At 43.0% G+C, this 3,954-nt stretch overlaps 1 protein-coding gene across 1 annotated transcript; it reads left to right on the top strand.

Annotated features, from left to right (window-relative positions):
- Positions 1 to 2,722: 2,722 nt before the first annotated feature.
- Positions 2,723 to 3,328, top strand: LOC126719783 (uncharacterized). The gene has a single exon (XM_050422300.1). It carries the CDS (start codon positions 2,723 to 2,725, stop codon positions 3,326 to 3,328), a length of 606 nt encoding a protein of 201 aa, XP_050278257.1.
- The last annotated feature ends 626 nt before the right edge of the window (positions 3,329 to 3,954 follow it).

Genomic DNA, 3,954 nt, shown 5'->3' with positions numbered 1-3,954 from the left:
ATATGAGCTTCTACCTGACAATGAGAAACTACTAATGCTTTCGATCAATCAAAAGCAAACAAATTTTCCAACTTCTCCACAACAAATACACATCTAACCTTCTTTGTATAGCTCAATGGTGCGTGCTTTGAATTGTTCAAATTGAAAAAGCTGTATGTCAAGAGAGAAGGGGCTAAAACCCATCTCAAATATTTTGGCATCAACTGGCTGAATAGTAGACCCTGCTGTAGCAAAATTTGCCCCATATCGAAAATTTGTCCCAATAGAATCTAGATACCCGCTCAAGTATGGCAATCCCAGCTTCTCAGCTGCAAAAATGGGTACATATAGATAAAATGAGAGAGAGAGAGAGAGAGAGAGAGAGAGAGAGAAACAGAGAGGGATCCATAGGATTTATTGTCATGACTAGTCACAGATTTACTCTTAAAAGTTGGAATCTTTTATCACCAAAAACACCAAGTAATTGGCTTTGCGGCTTATATTGGCCTAAGAATTTTGCATGAAGCTTGACATCCAATGCTAACTACCTTACCTAATTCTATTGAAAACAGGGTCATTTTACGACAATATCCTACCTTAACCTGTTATATCATGTTAACTATTAAATACGTGGGTTTCAGTTAATTCAACTACTAAAATCCTTGTTGCTGAATAAGGGACCTAAATTCAAATCTCACCTCTACCAAAATCAAAAGGTGTTTTGACTTGATGATAAAGAAAAATCATCATGAAACAAACATCATAAGTTCAAATCTATCATATCTATATTAAACAAAATGTTGACAATTGGATGTAAGTTACATTACCAAAAAAAAAAAAAAAAAAAGTGTACCGCATAAGTCTCATGAAAAACAAGGCTTTTAACCCGTCAAACAAATTAGTAAAAATAAATGTCCATTGGATCCATCATAAGAAGGAGAAGATGCAGAGAACATACAATGTTTGACATATCATTTACAAACCAAATCAAAATTTTTAGTATGTTCTCTGCACAAACAAATTCCCCAAGAAAATTATCAAATGGGTATTTGTCCAACACATTCCTCCTCACATAAACTACCAAATTTTCTTAGTGATTTCAAAGGAAATAGAAAAAAATGGGAAAGTGAGAACAGTCACCTATAAAATCAATGACAAGTTGTCCATCGCAGAACCTCCCCGAAGGTTTACCAAAGAAGGTGTCACCGTTAGGAGAAGGAAGCTGATCATACGCCGCTGATTTGCCTCCAGTGTCAAAGTTCGAAACCTTAAAGTTGAATATTGCTGGAAAGTTACAATGACCTGAATGAGTATTCAGTTCAATTTGATTAAGAGTTTTAGAGTGTCTCATTGCCATGAAAGTTGAGAACCCAATGATATGGATAAAAATAGCGCTTACTCATATTAAGGCATAAGTAAGCATAAGCTGATGGTTATAGGTAAAACCGTCAGCTTCCATTTGTAGTTGTTGACAAGAGGAGATATGATAGGGGTAGTGAAGGGAGTCGACAGGTCACACCAAAAGGCTGACGCCATCAATAAGCTGACACCTATAAAGCTGAAGGGAGTGGGATAAGCTGACGGTCCTGATAGTGGTTTGCTTGCTACCCACGATTGCATATATAAGGAAATGTCTTGCCCTCCACGTTTGGTGCTACTCAAAAGGATTCCTATAAGGAAAGGATTCTGCCAAATACGCCCAAAGAGACTCCTACAAGGAAAAAACTTCTAAACCAAGGAAGAGAGGTCAATCCCCTACTACTATAAAAGCACCAATACTCTCGTAAACCAAGGTACGCATAATTGACCCCTCTCTAGCACTTTAGAGTTGCGAGAAGTTCTAACTTGACCTTCGGTGGGTATTTGGCCGGCATTACACTGGTGCTTTCTGCGAGGTCTTCTCTTTTTGCTATGTAGGAGTCGTTTCGAGTGTGTAAGGACCGTGTGGCTCACTGGTGTAAGGATTGTGTGGCTCATTGGTGACTTTTTCGGCATCATCAGTTGGCGTCATCTGTGGGAAATCGACTTCATAGTAGATTTGTAAGTCATGGCAAACGTTTCCCGGACAAAGAGTTGCATGGTACTTACTCGATCGATGATGACCACTAACAATGTTCAGGGAGACGAACCACGCGCGATGGCCCTTGAGAGACAAGTGCAGACCCTTACCGCGGTCGTGGAACGCCTCACTAAGCAGAACCACGATTTGGAAGAGCAGTTACGCCAAAGGAATGCGGGACACGACACCCAGGAAGAAGACTAAGAAGGTACCAGCGTCAAGCGACGAGACTGAGAAGGACCGGAAGGTAGCAACGACTCAAGCAAACCGGAGCAACAAAATATGAGCCTCCCATCCCTCACGGATATGGCTCCACCACATATTGTCGTGGAGATGTAGGCAATAAAGGAATAGATGGAGGTTATGATGAACGCCCACAAGGGACGAGTGTCCAGCGATCTTAACGATCTTGTTAACCGAACTGACTCACCGTTCACCGCCTTCATCAATTCCTTCCCCCTACCACATAAGTTTCGCATGTTGCAAATAGATAGTTACGACGGAGTCAAGAACCTTTTAGATCACCTAGAGACCTTCAAGACCTTGATGTACCTTCAAGGAGTAGCAAATGAAATCATGTGTAGGGCCTTCCCTACAACGCTGAAGGGCCCTGTAAGGGTGTGGTTCAGTCGACTTACGCCCAACTCCATCAGCACTTTCAAGGAGTTAAGCACTCAATTTACTATGCACTTCATCGGGGGACATAGGTATAAGAAGTCCACGGCATGCTTGATGAGCATCAAGCAGAGAGAGGACGAGACGCTGAGATCCTATATAACCCGCTTCAATAAGGAAGCACTCTCAATCGATGAAACCGATGACAAAATACTTGTAGTAGCCTTCACAAATGGATTGTGGAAGAGTAAGTTTTTGTTCTCCTTGTACAAGAACGACCCAAAGATCATGTCAGAAGTACTCTACAGGGCCACCAAGTACATGAATGCTGAAGACGCGCTGCTGGCTCAGGAGGCAAAGCTCAGGAAGAGAGAAAGGCAAGAAGACACACGGCAGGACCAAGGGCGGAAAAAGGTAAGAACAGGAGACCAAAGGGATGAAAGGCGCTCTAAGCCCCTTGGAGGAAGGTTCACAAGATTCACTCAATTGACCACCTCGATAGATCAAGTTCTAATGCAAATCAAGGATGAAGGGGCTTTGACATTCCCCGGAAAGGTGAAAGGAGACCCTAACAAGCGATCTAGAGACAAATATTGCCGCTTCCACCGTGACCACGGTCATGACACAGCCGATTGCCATGACTTAAAGCAGCAGATTGAGGCCTTTATCAGATAAGGAAAATTGCAGAAGTTCATTAGCAAGGAGAGAGTAGATCCACCCTCTTAAAAGCAGCACCCTGACGGGATAATGAATATCCTAGACCTCCCGTAGGGGATATAAGGATGATCATAGGGGAACAACGACTACTGGGTCATCCAAAAAGGCCCACAAAACTTACCTTAGGATGGTCTAAAATGTTCAGCTGACAGGCTCCGTACCAAAGATAGCATAGAGAGAAGGCCCCATTATCGGGTTCTTAGAAGAAGATGCACGACGTCTTCACCACCTGCACGACGATGCGCTTGTTGTCAGCATACGAGTAGGAGACTACAACATACATCGGGTGTTGGTCAACAATGGCAACTCGGCAGATATCCTATACTACCCAGTGCTCCAGCAGATGAGGATTGATAAGGAACGATTGATTTCGACGAATGCCCCGCTCATTGGTTTTGGAGGAACAAGGGTGTTCCCCCTGGGCGCGGTCACATTATCTGTAATGGTAGGCGACTACCCTCAGCAGATCACCAATGATGTAACATTCCTAGTGGTCGACTGCTTGTTCGTCTACAATGCTATCCTCGGACAACCCACCCTCAATTCGTGGAAGGCTGTAACCTCAACCTACCATCTAATGATTA

Source organism: Quercus robur, chromosome 3 (assembly GCF_932294415.1).
Source record: "Quercus robur chromosome 3, dhQueRobu3.1, whole genome shotgun sequence".
In the NCBI taxonomy this organism is placed as follows: Eukaryota; Viridiplantae; Streptophyta; class Magnoliopsida; order Fagales; family Fagaceae; genus Quercus; species Quercus robur.
This window is presented reverse-complemented; position numbering and strand designations above follow the sequence as displayed.

What these genes read in the sequence shown, in the direction of transcription:
- LOC126719783 (XM_050422300.1), top strand. Translation starts at nt 2,723, where the DNA reads ATGCACTTCATCGGGGGACATAGGTATAAGAAGTCCACGGCATGCTTG.